At 43.0% G+C, this 14828-nt stretch overlaps 1 protein-coding gene across 1 annotated transcript in view; it reads left to right on the top strand.

Annotated features, from left to right (window-relative positions):
- Positions 1–1640: 1640 nt before the first annotated feature.
- DAPK3 (death associated protein kinase 3) overlaps positions 1641–14828 on the top strand; it is a 37184-nt gene continuing 23996 nt past the window's right edge. The window contains exons 1-2 of the mRNA XM_088446478.1: positions 1641–1969; positions 9965–10325. Coding sequence (XP_088302604.1) covers positions 1734–1969; positions 9965–10325 — 597 coding nt within the window. The 5' untranslated portion in view covers positions 1641–1733. The remainder of the gene's footprint in view (positions 1970–9964; positions 10326–14828) is intronic.

Raw genomic sequence — 14828 nt, 5'->3', positions numbered from 1 at the left:
CCTCCGATCACTTCAGAGGCCACCGTTCCCAGTAATGCAGTGTGCGGGTGACATCATGACGTCACCCGCGACATGGGGACCCTGCGCGGCCGCGTCTGCTGGATCTATTTAGATCCAGTCGCATAGCAGCGGGAGAGACAGCTCGCATGACAGTACGCGGAGTCAGGTAAGTACAGGGGGGGGAGGTTTGGAGAGGCCACAACTACAGGGGGCACCACTTGAGGGGCACAACTACAGCGGGCACTACTAAAAGGGGCAAAACTACAGGGGGCACAACTACAGGGGGCACAATTACAGGGGGCACTACTAAAAGGGGCACAACTACGGGGGCACTACTAAAAGGGGCACAACTACAGAGGGCACTACTAAAAGGGGCACTACTAAAATGGGCACAAATACAGGGGGGACTACTAAAAGGGGCACAACTACAGGGGGCACCGCATATGGGCACAACTACAGGGGGCACTACTTTAATGGGCACAATTACAGGGGGCCCTGCATAATGGGCACTACTACAGGGGGCATTGTATAAGGGGCACTATTACAGGGGGCATTGCATAAGGGGCACTAGTATAGGGGCACTGCATTTTGGGGCACAACTACAGGGGGCACTGTATAAGGGGCACTAACTTGATACACACAGTTTACAGGTTATAAACTATGTTCACAATAATCTGGTTCTACACGGACATAAAAACTGTGCAACCTGTCTTAAGCTGAGGTGACAGACTGGCAGGAGCAGAGAGGAGGGTTGGTGAAGTAGATCTGTCAGGGTGGGATGTAATGGGCATTACTGTTTGGCATAATGTGTATTTGGCATTACTGTGTGCACAATGTGCTATTAGGGGCATTACTGTGTGGCATAATGTGTAAGGGGCATTACTGTGTGGCATAATGTGTTGTATTTGGCATTACTGTATGGCATAATGTGTTGTATGTTGCATTAGTGTGGCATAATGTGAAATAGGGGCATTACAGCATGGCATCAATTTGTTATAAGGGCATTACTGTATGTCATGTGTTATACGTGGCATTATTGTGTGGAATGTGTAAGGGGCATTGCTTTGTGACATAATTTGTTGTATGGGGCATTCCGGTGTGGCACACTGTGTTATAAGTGGCATTACTTAATATGTCATAATGTGTAAGGCACGTTACTGTATCATGTAATCACACACCTTAAACGTCGTCTTTGGGTGTGTTTGATCTTGGGGCGGGGCGGGGCGCCTGAAACTTTTTTGGCATGGGGGTGCAAAATTTATAGTTACGCCACTGCAGCTTGCCTATATTCTGTGTGTGTGACTGCGGCTGTATCTGCATGCGAAACGCTACATTAGTGTCAGTGGCTGTAACAGTGGGACCAAATTATAAATTGCCTTCGGGCGTCTGGGATGACTTACGCCACTGCATCAGATAGTAATAGCGCCATGACTCCTGCTTATGGTCTGTCTACAGCAATATGCAATACTATCCGCCTCACCGCTTTAGTGTGTCACTTCTCAAAAATGTAATAGCCTTGTATAGTCTCATCTGCGCTGCAGCATCCAGCGAGCCGGACGTCACCCGCGCTCGCAATGGAAGAAGCAGACTGCTGCAGAGTGCTCAGTGGCAGTGCAGAGCTATTGCCCGGGTGCAATCTTCTCCTCCCTGTACTAGACGGACAGCGAGCAGCATTATTACATTGCTAGTCATCACTGGGCCGAGCTTCCTCCTCACCAATCGCAGGAGGTTGGATGCACTGGGGAGGGAGCAGGCCCTGGGCACACACAGGGCGGGATGACGTAGCGGCCCAGGCATCCCGAGTATTAGGGAGTCCGGAAGCAACACACACAGGGCGGACAACCGGGCTTAGACGGCTAGAGAGACCGGCTACCAGCAGCTCATCACCGACTCACCCCGGGAGCACTATGAGCGGGTTCCAGCAGCAGAATGTGGAGGAGGTGTATGAGATGGGAGAGGAGCTCGGGAGGTGAGACCATAATACAGGCAATGAATGGGTTCTTTCCTAAAACAGGGCGAGGAGGCAATATACAGGGCCTGACTGTCAAACTGCACTCACTAACGTAATTGATCCACCTAAATTCTAAGGTGATAATTCCATAAGCCAAGTCACCCTATTGCTTATCCTTAAAGTAGACCTGCCAGAAAAAAAAAAATCAAAATTATAGTAACTACAAATGCTTCTTTCCAACCATTTGCCAGAGTCTGATTTCTTTGGGAAAAAATGTCACTTAAAACTTGTAAAAGTGATCTGCTGTAAGTGTTTATGGACTCATGATCTGACATCTAGGGGTCTATTTTATTATTGGTGACTCAGTGGGTGAGTTCCATATTGCAGCATGGATTAGATGCAGAACACAGGGCCTGACTCTGACCCGCTCGCAAGCGGGTCGATGGTGCCCAAGTGCGCATGCGCACGACGGAGGCGCCTCCGTCGTGCGCACGCGCGAGACCCGAATAACGACGGCCAAGCCGTCGTTAAGGGTCTCGCACCAAAGGGGGTGTGCTGTCGATGGTGATTGACAGCACGCCCCCTTTGGTGGGCGTACCGGGGGCGTGGCTGCCCAGACGGAGGCGTTCCCATGGGAACGCCTACCGTCTGGGTCCGGCCCCACTGACATCACTAGTGATGTCAGTGGGAGTGCTTTTGGCTCTGATAGAGCCAAAAGCACTCCAGGGCTTGCGGAAGCGAGACCCTACCGCAGGGTCTCGTCGCAAGCCTGATGGTCGCGATGGTCTTGACCATCGCGACCATCATTTTAGCCGCTCGCTATAGCTGTGGGTGGTCACCCACAGCTATGCGGGCGGCCATGGGGCTGCTCCAAAAATGAGCAGGGACGGCACTGATTCACCGGCAGCCTAGCAGTACTGGCCAAAGCTCTAGCAATGCTTGGTCAGATTTGACCCAGCGAGGGTGCCACAAAGTCTCCAGGTTTGTTGGTTCTCTGTTGCTGGGTAAAAGCTAAGCATTCTGGTGCTTGATATATTGAGCCTCTTCTCAGTCCCCGTAGCAAGCTAGGGGGACTGCAGTAACATGCAGAATTCTAGAGACCACATATTGCAGGATAAAACTCTTGGTAAATAGGACCAAGCAGTGGTTAATTTTTCTCCACAAAAAATGGGTTATCACTGCTTGATGAATAGACCCCCTAATATAATCTAGAGACAATTAGAACCAGTAGTGTAACTAACATAAGTGCAGCTGCTGTGAGAGGTCGTTCACAGACCTATCGCTGGTACACCCTGGCCGGCGCACACACGGTACATTGGGCGATCAATTGATTGTCCAATATATCTGCCAGTGTGTACCAAGCGTGACATCGCCGGCGACGGGACCCAGCATGCGTCAAGTGCATACACACACACTTGCCATTGCCAGGTCTGACGACGGAGGGACTCATGCTGCATACACACGTAACGATTTTGTTAATGAATGATTTTCGTTCAGTTTTTCCCTTGAAAAGTGAACGATTTTTTTAAGTGTAATGAACAATTTTTTGAACAATGATCGAAAAATGTTCCTTCCCGTAATGAAAAACGTTAAGTTGGACAATCTGAAATGGACGATTAACTTCAAACTTCAAATGGGAGTGCGCTTGAACGATTATCGTTCATCGATGTAATTCAGAAAGTTAACTATTTTTTTGAACGGTAACGACGTCGTTACCGTTAAATCGTTCAAAAAATCGATGTGTGTATGCACCTTAAGGAAGCCAATCCCGGGATCAGGAGCCTGGGATTTGGGGCAACAAAAACGGCAGAATTCCAATCCCGGGGTTGGTACCTCTACTCCTGGGATTTTCTGGATTAAGATGTGCAGCTTGTGGGGCAAGGAGGGGGTTAGGGGCTTTCCTTGGCATTGCACCGAAGGGTCCCACCACACACTGGCAGCACAGCCCAAACGTGTTCCAGCAAACACTAGCACTGCACAGTAGGGTCCCATGGACCAGTGATGACATGACGTTGGGGGGGCACAGGGCAGTGCTGATATTATGGTGGAGGGGCAAGGGACAGTGATGACATTGTGGTGGAAGGGCACGTGGCAGTGCTGACATGGAGAGTAGGGGCACGGGGCAGTGCTGACATGGAGAGTAGGGGTAATACATTTCTGAGGATGGTCAGTGCACAAGTGTGTTCACAAATAGTATTTTTGTTGAGAAAACATATTTAGTTACCGACAATATAAATCAAATTTGGTAATTAATAGCAATCATGCCCTTCTTTTTAACCTATTGAATGTGTGTATTCGGTGGTGCTCCCCATGAGTCAGAGAATATCAGAAAAAAGAAAAGAGGGAAAGAAGACTCTTTGTTTTGGGGCACACTTTTGTTTATATTAAATTAAAACATTTAATTTACTTACCCGCTACGAAGTTTATACGGACTTCGTTTTGAATAGAACGTCACTTGTTCCGCCCACCGGCATTGATTGGCTGACATTTCTAAACACTGTGGAGATTGGTTGCACGGCCGGACACCTGGGATGCGGGTTCTTTGATTACGTTGCATATAAATATACATGGAACTTTATCTGACACGCTCGAGACCGTGACCAAGCCTAAGGGGTGAAACGCGCGTTGGTCCACAGGGATTCCGGTCTTTGCGCAATCCGGTTTCCCAAATGATATTATCTATATAGCCTACCACCTATTATAGAAGAAACAGGTATTTACTTTCACTTTACTTCTTTCTCTATCTCTCCCTAGAGGTAGTGAGGTTTATCCTCACTAAGGGAATCAGTTCCCCATACCTCACACAAAGGAGTTTTAGACTTTCCCTCCAAGTACCTCCTTACAGACACTTTTTCTGAAGTATTCACTGCCTACAGGCAAAATACCCAGTCAGAGTCATAGAGGACTGGAACGGAGGAGTTTCCTTTTCCTTTACATCTTGCTCCTTTATTGGTATACACAATAACGATTTTCTTTGTCAATTATAAAGAAGTATGTAATAATTACAAAGAAGTAAAAAATAACTGTGTTACATGGTATGGAGACATAATATATGGCTGTATATACTTAAATTTTGTTTATTTATTACTATCACCCGAATTTTAGGTCTCCTAAGGGAGATTATTTTCTAGATAACTTATTCCTAGACAAGATACAATTTATATTATAGTGTTATCATCACTGTTACTGTACTTTCCTTTCTGTACTCTCATCAGCTCTGGGTCTTGGAGCTGACAGCAGATGCAGGGCACTGATCCATCACATATATTGGAAAAAAGGACTCTCACTGATTATTCAATGTCGACGGACAAATAACCAGAAGCAGATCCCTATTCCTATCCCATATATGTGCTTTTCGTGACTGACTATATGCTAACCCTGTGGAACAAATGAGACATGCAGGGCCTATTTATTAATATTACTGCAGTTCCCTGCTAAATGTGTTAAATAGTCCCTTACATATAACACTGCATGCTTTTCTTTTTATTTTGACTTTTTTGTCCTTAAGTAGATTTTGCATACCAACTATATATTCTATTTGTCTTCATACAAGGAGATTAACAATAATTATAGTCTGCCACAGTGCAGTATATTAATACCCTGTCTGAGTCCGGTGAGGACTGGAATATGGTTTAATATCTAATTATTCGTTTAATTATCCTTTTAATTGTAAGTATTTGTGTTTTGTTTGTCCGATACAAGCTCATTTATAATGACTTTTAGGATAGAGGTGTATTAAAAGTTATGTTTTAATTTAATATAAACAAAAGTGTGCCCCCAAACAAAGAGTCTTCTTTCCCTCTTTTTTCTTTTTTATGGAGAATAGGGGCACAGGGCTGTGCTGACATGGAGAGTAGGGGCACGGGGCAGTGATGACATAATGGGGTGCAGTGCTCTGATGACATGATGGTGCATGGGTGGGTACAGGGATGTGACTACAATCACTGATAAAAACAATAGGTGAATAATAACAACATACACATCTGACATGACGGTGCGGTCACACAGAAAGAAGGCTGCCACAAAGACTAGGGGCGGGATGCACCGTGTAGGGTAACTGCCAATCCGTCGGCAGATGGATCGTGCTGACCGCACGATATGCCGGCTCCTCCATCTGAATGGGATCGTACATCGCATCCCAGATCATATGAACTTGCAGGAAGATCTGGGGATGCGATTTACGATCCCGCAGTACCATATCAGGTTCGATATCCTGCCCATTAACGGCACGATATAGCACCTATATCATGCCGATCTGTCAGATCGGCACGTATATCGTGCCGTGTATGGCCACCTTATGTGTTTGAGAGTGTAATTACTTAAATATTTATAATCCCATATAATGTGTGTGGAAATGATTGTTCTACTGTAAGTATCTTGTGTTTGAATACTCTTTAGTGATAAAATATTAAATACATAGAAAAAATCGTATGTGAAATCTGCCAATACTGCATATCTAAGGAGAGACTTTAGACATATTTTTAAATGAAGTAGTGGAAAATGTTTGAAAGGACAAGCATATAAGGGGGAATTTATATTCAGTGCAATGTGCCTCTGTAATGTTCAGCTGTATGCATCACCAATAATTATGGTAACCAAACATCACTTTCCTAAAAACCTCTGTGAAAAGTAGTGATGTTACTTGTCTCATGGTGCCTTCATCTGATCATTCCAGATTCAGTTCATGGCCATAACGCTGAATTTAATTCCCTACCAAAAATCAGGACTGATCTTATATTATACCCTTTTAGTCATACAGGAAAAGGGGAAGAAGATTGATTGCACAGGAAAACAGTTAATTCTAACGATCTAATTATAGATTTATTGGATACACGTATCTAGGTATATTTCAAAAACTGGAGGTGCATCCCAGGAGTAAATATTATCAAGGTTTAGAAGAGGAGAGAAAAAAAAAGGAAAAGACTCCTATCAGGGCACACTCCTGTGCTGTATTGATGGCTACAAAATTAGTATTGGAGAAATAGGACAAACTGATTACATCTAAGTGAGATCATGATCATATGTGAAATTTACATTAATGTCTCAATTAGCAGACAGACCACCATATATTTACCCATTTAATATATCTGAAATAGATGTATTGATGTTGATATTAAAACTAAAGTTTATTAAATTCTTAAAATGAAACATAGACACTCGAAATCAACTTATTGTACAAAGACAGCATAGACAAATAAGAACATTAATAGTGTATGATACACTATATCTATTAACAGTGATCCACTATATCCAGGTCTATTTGACAGTACTGGAAGTATAGTTATAAATATTTGCTAATGATATACACAATTGAAATCGACAATTCATCGAAATGCCACCCTAAATAGTACACATGCGATACTTCACTAATCACAGAAACCATGCATATGGTGCTGGGGGTATAGTTATAAATATATGGACAATTGGAATAGATAATTCATCAAAGTACCACCCTACCTAGTACACATATTAAGATGCAATATTTCAATGATCACAGGAAACATACATATGGTATGTCTAGTGAAAGTAGTCCCTCAGTAATCCACCGGAACCAGTGAAAAAATAATACATAGGATGAGCCCACCACAGCCTTCTAATGTGATATTAGTTAATAAAGGTGTAATGTACTGTTATCTAGGGTAGGATATTCTAAGGTTGAGTGGATCCACCTGTATATTTAGATATACAAATAACATATAAATATAAAAAAAAACATGTATCACAATTGACATACAAATACAAAACTAAAGGCGAAATAATAAACAAATACATACAACATGCAAAAGGTATAATGATACCACAATATTAAAATGCTGAACACCACGGATACCACCTATATATATAATATGGAGGTTATTAGAGGCGTCCCTCTATTCTGATCTGGGAGAGTACATATGGTACTAAATATTTTCCTGATATAGATACAGGTATAGAGTGGTGTGCTTATATGCCCAGGATCTGCTGTTGCCTGTCTTAGATATTAGAGGACAGGGAATGAGAGTCCCAGGAACTGGCACCAGAAATTAGAAAGCTGCTTCTGCTGTTACAGCCCAGTCTCACCAGTATCCCTGTTGCCGTACAGCAGCGCAGGGAATCCAGGCAGCTGGCTATAATGAGAGAGCAGGAAAAAGTAGAAGGAAGAAAGTACCTGCCAATATTGTCTCCCTTCTGTATGATCGTCCGTTGTGCAGGGGTCCAGAGTGCGCACTGTGGAGCCCACCAGCAGCTGCTCTGGACCCCTGCACTCTGGACCCCTGCACCACGGACGATCATACAGAAGGGAGACAATATTGGCAGGTACTTTCTTCCTTCTACTTTTTCCTGCTCTCTCATTATAGCCAGCTGCCTGGATTCCCTGCGCTGCTGTACGGCAACAGGGATACTGGTGAGACTGGGCTGTAACAGCAGAAGCAGCTTTCTAATTTCTGGTGCCAGTTCCTGGGACTCTCATTCCCTGTCCTCTAATATCTAAGACAGGCAACAGCAGATCCTGGGCATATAAGCACACCACTCTATACCTGTATCTATATCAGGAAAATATTTAGTACCATATGTACTCTCCCAGATCAGAATAGAGGGACGCCTCTAATAACCTCCATATTATATATATAGGTGGTATCCGTGGTGTTCAGCATTTTAATATTGTGGTATCATTATACCTTTTGCATGTTGTATGTATTTGTTTATTATTTCGCCTTTAGTTTTGTATTTGTATGTCAATTGTGATACATGTTTTTTTTTATATTTATATGTTATTTGTATATCTAAATATACAGGTGGATCCACTCAACCTTAGAATATCCTACCCTAGATAACAGTACATTACACCTTTATTAACTAATATCACATTAGAAGGCTGTGGTGGGCTCATCCTATGTATTATTTTTTCACTGGTTCCGGTGGATTACTGAGGGACTACTTTCACTAGACATACCATATGTATGTTTCCTGTGATCATTGAAATATTGCATCTTAATATGTGTACTAGGTAGGGTGGTACTTTGATGAATTATCTATTCCAATTGTCCATATATTTATAACTATACCCCCAGCACCATATGCATGGTTTCTGTGATTAGTGAAGTATCGCATGTGTACTATTTAGGGTGGCATTTCGATGAATTGTCGATTTCAATTGTGTATATCATTAGCAAATATTTATAACTATACTTCCAGTACTGTCAAATAGACCTGGATATAGTGGATCACTGTTAATAGATATAGTGTATCATACACTATTAATGTTCTTATTTGTCTATGCTGTCTTTGTACAATAAGTTGATTTCGAGTGTCTATGTTTCATTTTAAGACTTTAATAAACTTTAGTTTTAATATCAACATCAATACATCTATTTCAGATGTATTAAATGGGTAAATATATGGTGGTCTGTCTGCTAATTGAGACATTAATGTAAATTTCACATATGATCATGATCTCACTTAGATGTAATCAGTTTGTCCTATTTCTCCAATACTAATTTTGTAGCCATCAATACAGCACAGGAGTGTGCCCTGATAGGAGTCTTTTCCTTTTTTTTTTCTCTCCTCTTCTAAACCATTATACCCTTTTAGACCTACTTTAAAATCCCGGGTTTTTGCATGTGAACGTGCATCAATCCGGGATTTTGGTATGTCTGAAAAAAAATCCGGAACGAGGTCCCGTGTCTAAAGTATGAAAAGGGTATGAGTGATTCTTTATGGATTAAAACATTTTATGGGTTACTGTAAATCGGCCTATTCTTTTCTGTCTTCTATTTCCTCCCATATCTTATTTACTGTCTCTCTTCATCTTTAATGAACGTATCCTCTGCACAAAATTCTCACAATGAGACCCAGAAAAAGTGGTATGTGTTGCATTTTCTAAAAGTCAATTGTACAGTGGATTCCTCCAATTACATGTAATTCCTTGCTTGGGAACCCTATCCATTATTGTGTTTGGAAAATAATCTAGCAGGACTGTGCATCATTTGTCATGTACATACATATTTGAAAGAACTCATTATTTCACTTTAGTGGTCAATTTGCGATTGTACGGAAGTGCAGAGAGCGCAGGACTGGACTCGAGTATGCAGCAAAGTTCATTAAGAAGCGCCGTTTGTCATCCAGTCGCCGAGGAGTGAGCCGAGAGGAAATTGAAAGGGAGGTGGACATCTTAAGAGAGATACAACACCCAAACATCATCACCCTGCACGATGTGTTTGAGAATCGCACAGATGTGGTGCTAATTCTAGAATTAGTGTCTGGAGGTGAGCTGTTTGACTTCCTGGCACAAAAGGAGAGCCTCAGTGAAGAGGAGGCCACAATGTTCTTAAAGCAGATTCTTGATGGGGTCCACTATTTGCACCACAAAAGCATTGCACACTTCGATCTCAAGGTATTATATATGGAGCTTTATATGTATGTTGTGTCATCCTTTGTGAGTGTAATATGTTGTGTGGTGAAGTAAAGAACCTGTGTTTTATCAACCAACATAAATAAAGTTTAATTATTGAAAACAAAATGTACTCGTTAATAGACCAATAATATTCAAATAATTAAAAAGCAATCCTGTAATGTAATGCTACCCTTCCACAAGGCGGTTATACCTAGCGATGGAGCGATAACGATGGTCGTTATCGCTCCATCACTTGCTAATCCACCGCAAATCGGGCAATAAAAGGTTAAAAACGACCAGCGATCCGCACGCCCGCTGGTCGTCTTTAACATCAATCATCGCCCGAACATGACGGTCAACCTGACGACCGCCGCCAGGTTGCCATGTTCGGGGATGATTGATCTGCAAACACTGAACGTCTGAACGTTCAGTGTATGCAGTTCACCCCGCGGGAGACGATGGCGTCGTAATCGTGCCGTCGTCTCCCGCATCATTAAATGGATGGGCAGCATTAGTATAGTTTTGTCTACTTGGCAATCTAATCTAGAGTACCAAATGTTTAATAAACAAACACTCTGTATACTGACATGCCTGGTTTTGTGTTTGTTTTAAAAGGAAAGTCTCTATTAAACCAGTTGTAAACTTCCAAAAGAAAGTGCCTTTTGGAAACTGTACCAGTAACATACAGTGGTGCTTGAAAGTTTGTGAACCCTTCAGATTTTTCTAGATTTCTGCAGAAATTTGGCCTAATACTAACTCAGATTTTCACACAAGTCCTAAAGTAGTTAAAGAGAACCAAATCAAACAAATGAGACAAATAAAATCATTTTCCTAAAAAAAAAAGGGCATGTCTATTTTTTGTCTAATTTGTTTGATTTTGGTTCTCTTTATCTACTTTTAGGACTTGTGTGAAAATCTGAGGTAGTTTTAGGTATCGAATATTCTGAAGGGTTCACAAACTTTCAAGCACCACTGTATGCGTATTGGGACAGGCATTATCAAATAGATCCTAAAAACTATAGATTACAATATTTTTGACTGCAATCGTTTTAGTTTGCTTCTGTGAAATTGTCTTAAATTGATGCCAGGAAGGAATCTTTGAATATAATGAAATTTAATTATTTAAGCTTTGTATATTCATCCTGGTTGTGACATTTTGTAATCTTCAAGCTCAAGTTCTGTTTACAGCTGTGAATGAGCCACACATTTTCCTAAACATTTTAAATTGCCCTCATTTTGTTCTGGCAATAAGTGAACAAATTTGTTGGTACCTTCCATGAAATATTAACCCATATTTTTATTCTTCATGGGTCCATACGGATCCACAGGGATATCATGGGGAAAATGTGGTTGGAGTGGTCCAGACACCAAACAGTTAAGCTTTCAGCTCCCAGGATGCCTCAGGTCCTCCTCCACATATACCTCGCCCCCGGCACTCAGTTTTGAGCTTAGTGCGGCAGATTTCAGATGCACCTTTTATAACGGGGACTGCTCAGGCAGTCCCAAGCTTCTTCTTTTATGATTTATTTTATTTATTTTTTTTGCTATTGGAGCAAGCAGCGCTACGCGTCCTAAAGGACGTCTGTTCTGCTTCTACATCTACCCCTACCGGCGCCGCATCACTAGTAACTGGACTGGTGATTTCGGCGGGCACCAGCGTAGCTTGGCTAACAGCGATGCTGGGACTGCAGCCGGAAGCACGGGGAAGCAGGTAAGGTGGGTCCGTACCTCCAGCGGTAGGAGACCCGGCGGAGGCCGCTGTAGTGGGGCGCCTGCTCCCCCACTAGACCACCATCAGTCAGCCGTTGGGGACAGTGGCGGCGGCCAAGTATAAGGCCAACGCACCCGGGGGTTGTTACAGCATAGGGGAGGTAGGCTCTCCCCGGTAGCCCCTCCCCCAGCCCAGATGCAGATCCAGCTGAGGTTACTCCTCCTACCCTCCTCTGTTATGACGCACAGCAACCACCATCATTGTTGTGCTGAAGCTGCTGGTCTCGGAAGGTTTGGGTCCTGGTCTCCCTGTATACCTCTCCCCAGAGGCCAGGTTATACAGTGCTCAAAATACTACCAAGCCTTGTGCTTTGAGTAGTTGATTCAGGTTCTATTCCAAGTATATTGTATATGCATTGTATGTGACTTTTGCTAGCTCTGCTGTGTTGTTACTGCCTTTATTTTTCTGTACTGTCAGGTATAACTATCACTACTATTTCTCCTCAACCCTTTGCTACAGGTGTGTGGGGAATATATATATATTTTTTGTACTTTTTTGTTATTTGTGAAGGCAGTCACATTTGCACCTACTACTTATGTCTAAGAATAAGGTTAAACAGGAAACAGGCTCCGGTGCTGGTTTCATGTAAAAGTTGTTTGGCGGGCTTGTCCCCTCAGGACTTTATACAGGATGGTTTGTGTGCTGTATGTTATAAAAAAAAAAAACACCTCACCAGTCCAGTCTAACAGCCCCTGTACAGGAGTCCTCTTGGGTGTCGTCCTTGTCTCAGGTTATGAGGCAGCTAGTGGACCATTTGGCTATTCCCGCGCTGCCTTCCTTAATGGGATACCCAGAGCAGTTCCAGCCTGCTATGTTTGTACCTCCTGTACATCCTTCCTGGATGGATGTTTATGCCCACTCAAAGAGTACGGCTCAGTCAGCTGCTGCATTTCAACAAATGTTGCAGGTGAACAGACCAGTAGTCACTAAAGCGCCTAAGCGGACGATATAATTTTATCAGTCTGCTCAGAATGTAGATTCCGACTCTTCATTGGAGGAATCAGAGGATGTGCAGAGTCTATCTCAGGAGAGGAGGACCATCCTTCTGTAGTGGGTGTTCCTTTCTTTGGTGAGGGTGGTCAAATCAATCGTAAATATACAGGATTATGAGCCAGCCCCTAGACCTAAGGCTCCAGTGTTTCAACACCAGAAGGTGGTAAAAGCTGAGTTTCCGAAGTCTCTGAGCAACTCACTGAACTTATGGAAGAAGCATGGAGTAACCCAGATAAACTATTCCATGTTACAAAAAGATTAGCATCTTTGTATTCTTTCCCACCTACTGAATGTACTAAGTGGGAAGTCCCTCCTACTGCGGATACTCATGTGACACATTTAGTCAGGAGTGCAACATTTCCTACACAGTCAGCACCTTCCCTTAGAGATCCTACAGATAGAAAACTTGAAACATGTCTTACAGTAAATCAGTGTTATCATTGTCTACAGCTGTTACTCGACCAGCTATAGCTGCGGCTTGGGTGTCCAAGGCTGTTGAAGAATGGATGGGAGAAGATACTCTACCGAATGCTACCAGAGAACAGCTGACGTAAATCTCCCACATACGGGAAGCGGCCTCTTATTCGGGAGAAGCTGCAATAGATGCTGGGCTCCTGGCTTCTAAAGTATCGGCAGCTTCGGTTGTTGCTCATAGAGCTCTTTGGTTAAGGTCCTGGAAAGCCGATATCTGATCCAAGAAGGCTCTGGAATCCTTTTTATGGAAACATTTTGGAGCAGAATTGGTTACGATAGTGACTACTCTGGCAGCCTCAAAATCTGCAGGTCTGCCATCAACTGCTACATCAAAGTGTAAGCAATATTTTTGGTCCTTTCACCCTACAGAGGTTACCTGGATATGGTGGGTAGGCCCGTAATCTTGGCCATGATTATGCTAAAAACCTCTATTTATTGCAACATTTTATTGCAAAATGTGTGTGTGTGTGTATGTATGTATGTATGTGTATATACATACTTATAATTATATTATAATATAATATAATTATAATTTGCTTGCAATATTACAATGCAATTAATTACAGCTGTGGATATTTTAATAAGGCCAGTACTATTTAAAGGGATGTTTGCATAATGCCAGCCAGGTTTGCTGTCCTACAACAACATTACCAATTTCAGGCACTGCCCTTTAGTCTGTCAACGCCCCCCGGGTCTTCACCAAAATAATGGTGGTTATGACTGCCTACCTCAGGGGTCAGGGAATCTAAATACTCCCATACCTGGATGACCTTCTGATATTGGCACAGTCTCCAGCTGTTCTACATCACCATCTCCAACTGACCATTGCCTGCCTGCCTACAGACACATGGCTGGATCATCAATTGGAAGAAATCCTTTCTCCAATACAGCAGATGGTACATCTGGGGGTACTTTTGGAATCTCAGGCACAAAGCGTATTTCTGCCAGAGGACAAGTTTTCAGCCCTAATATTGCGAGTACGCAAATTGCTACGCAAGTGAAGGGTATCCATTCTATCAGCGATGCAGGTCCTGGGGTCAATGGTGTCCATCTACGACATGGTGGAATATGCTCAATTCCATTCCAGGCCTCTGCAACAACTGATTCTTTACCAATGGAACGGGAAGTATCATCTAAAACCGTTCCAAAGGATCCTTCTCACTCAGGAGGTTCGTCTCTCTTGTAGTGGCTACAAAAGGCTCATCTGGACATGGGTCGCCCATTTTGGATACCAAATTGGGTGCTCCTCACCACGGACGCCAGTC

The sequence above is a fragment of the Taudactylus pleione genome, unplaced genomic scaffold (assembly GCF_031769625.1).
Source record: "Taudactylus pleione unplaced genomic scaffold, aTauple2 ptg000399l, whole genome shotgun sequence".
In the NCBI taxonomy this organism is placed as follows: Eukaryota; Metazoa; Chordata; class Amphibia; order Anura; family Myobatrachidae; genus Taudactylus; species Taudactylus pleione.
The sequence above is the reverse complement of the archived record's forward strand: the minus strand, read 5'-3'. Positions and strand labels throughout refer to the sequence as shown.